Consider the following 1,822-nt stretch of genomic DNA (forward strand, 5'->3'; position numbering starts at 1 on the left):
TATACGAACAGATGAAGTCTGCGATTTCTCCAGCAGTGAATGGGGGAAGATCCTCACTTCAGCCCCTGTGTCTACCAAGAAACGTGTTCCTGAGTTCTTATCCAGTATATAGAATAGACGACTGTGAGTGTGACTGCCAAGTGAACTTGTCGCCCCTATTCCTTGGCTTGGTCGTTCCCTGGAAAGAACATGGGCTGATGCACTTCTTAGCCTTGTCTCCATAAGTCCAATAATACCAGCATTCACCACCTTCATGGCGCCGCTGGCCCCGCGGGCTCTTGGAAACCGACGCTCGGGCACCACCCCGCTGTCGATTACGACCTCTATCCTGCAGTGAGCAAGTCAGGGCTTGAACTTGCGCTGTTAGCTGCGACACTTGCTTGGATAGCCTCTCCACCTCAGAAGCAACATGTGGAGTCGAAATAGGACTGGAAGTAGAAGCAGACAGAGTAGGAGTGTAGGCAGGACAGCAGAGACATGATGAGAAGGAACAGCTACCTCCAAGATCTTGTCGGCCAACTCAGCCAGTTGCTCGATCGGGACCGCATCCGAGGAAGATGCAAGAATTATCCTGACATTGTTGGGTAGACGCTGAAGAAAGAGCTGCTTCAGAATACTATCCTCGAGCGTTGAATCACCAAGGAGCTGCTTCATGCGACGTAGGAGTTGTGTAGGCTTCCTGTCGCCTAGTTCTTCGGCGGTTAGGAGCTGGTGGATGCGCTTTTGCTCCGACACACCAGTTCGTTGTCGTAGCTTGTCGTACCTGTCCTGTGCGGGAGGATCGATGATAAAATCCATGACTTCCTGCGCCACCTCAGATTGTAAAGAGCTGATCACATGAGCAAACTTTGTATCTTGTCTCGTGATACTGCGAGTAAGAAACTGAGCCTCAACTTGGGCGAACCAAAGCCCCGGATCGCCCGGCCAGTATGGCGGGAACTTCAGGCCTATCGCGGTGACGGCCGACCCGGCGCCGTCGTGCGCCTCCGTGTCGCACTTCTCGGTCATAATGATGATACATAAGTAAAGGAAAAAACCGTTCGGAGAATCAAATACTCAATACAGGGTCACCAATGTAAGATATGAAATTATGATGTGTCAATTATTACCGATCTTTCCGAGGTGACTGGGGAAAGGAGTTGAAATCTTGTTTGATCCAATCCAAAAATAAAAAACACTAAATCGGACCTCCGAGATACACACACGCGATGCGAAGAAATGCTTCGAAGCAAAGCGAACTCGAGATGAAGTTCAACACACAAACGCGTTAAGATATCGCGAACACGAACTAGCTAGCCAGAATCGCGAATCACGAAGTCCTTAGTTCAATAAAATATTGCACTTTCCTGTTGTAACAATAACTTGTGTTATGATTTAGATGAACACTGAACAAATGATGCAATTTTCCAAAAAGCTGTAGAAATTACGCTCAGTAAAAGTTGATGTAAAATAGCGAAAATTGTTGGTTTCTGCATGATTACTTTGGAAATATTCACCAGACATTATAAATGTTTGGTGTCTTGGTAGATGACACCAAAATACAGTCAGGTCACATCAAATGACCTGACTCTCATATTTTTGTCAGAGATTGTTTTTGAAAGGGTGAGTCTTTAGGTCAAAGGGCTAATGCATATTGGTTTCTGCACGATATTAAGTTCAAACATATTGAATTAATTTCTGATTGCGTTAAGCGGGGCATCTGTGTCCTTTAAACACGTCAAATGTCTAGCTACCTATTGAATTATAATCCTTTCTCTGAATTCGAAACTTTCATATTAATGAAATAGGCTAATGATGTCTTTTCGGGAAGTAAAAGTCTTAA

General features: G+C 45.3%; 1 protein-coding gene across 1 annotated transcript; it reads right to left on the reverse strand.

The window, feature by feature from the left end:
- Window positions 1-363: 363 nt before the first annotated feature.
- On the reverse strand, window positions 364-1,008 carry LOC135153207 (uncharacterized). The gene has a single exon (XM_064095574.1). It carries the CDS (start codon window positions 1,006-1,008, stop codon window positions 364-366), a length of 645 nt encoding a protein of 214 aa, XP_063951644.1.
- Window positions 1,009-1,822: the final 814 nt, after the last annotated feature.

The sequence above is a fragment of the Lytechinus pictus genome, chromosome 2 (assembly GCF_037042905.1).
Source record: "Lytechinus pictus isolate F3 Inbred chromosome 2, Lp3.0, whole genome shotgun sequence".
Classification (NCBI taxonomy): Eukaryota; Metazoa; Echinodermata; class Echinoidea; order Temnopleuroida; family Toxopneustidae; genus Lytechinus; species Lytechinus pictus.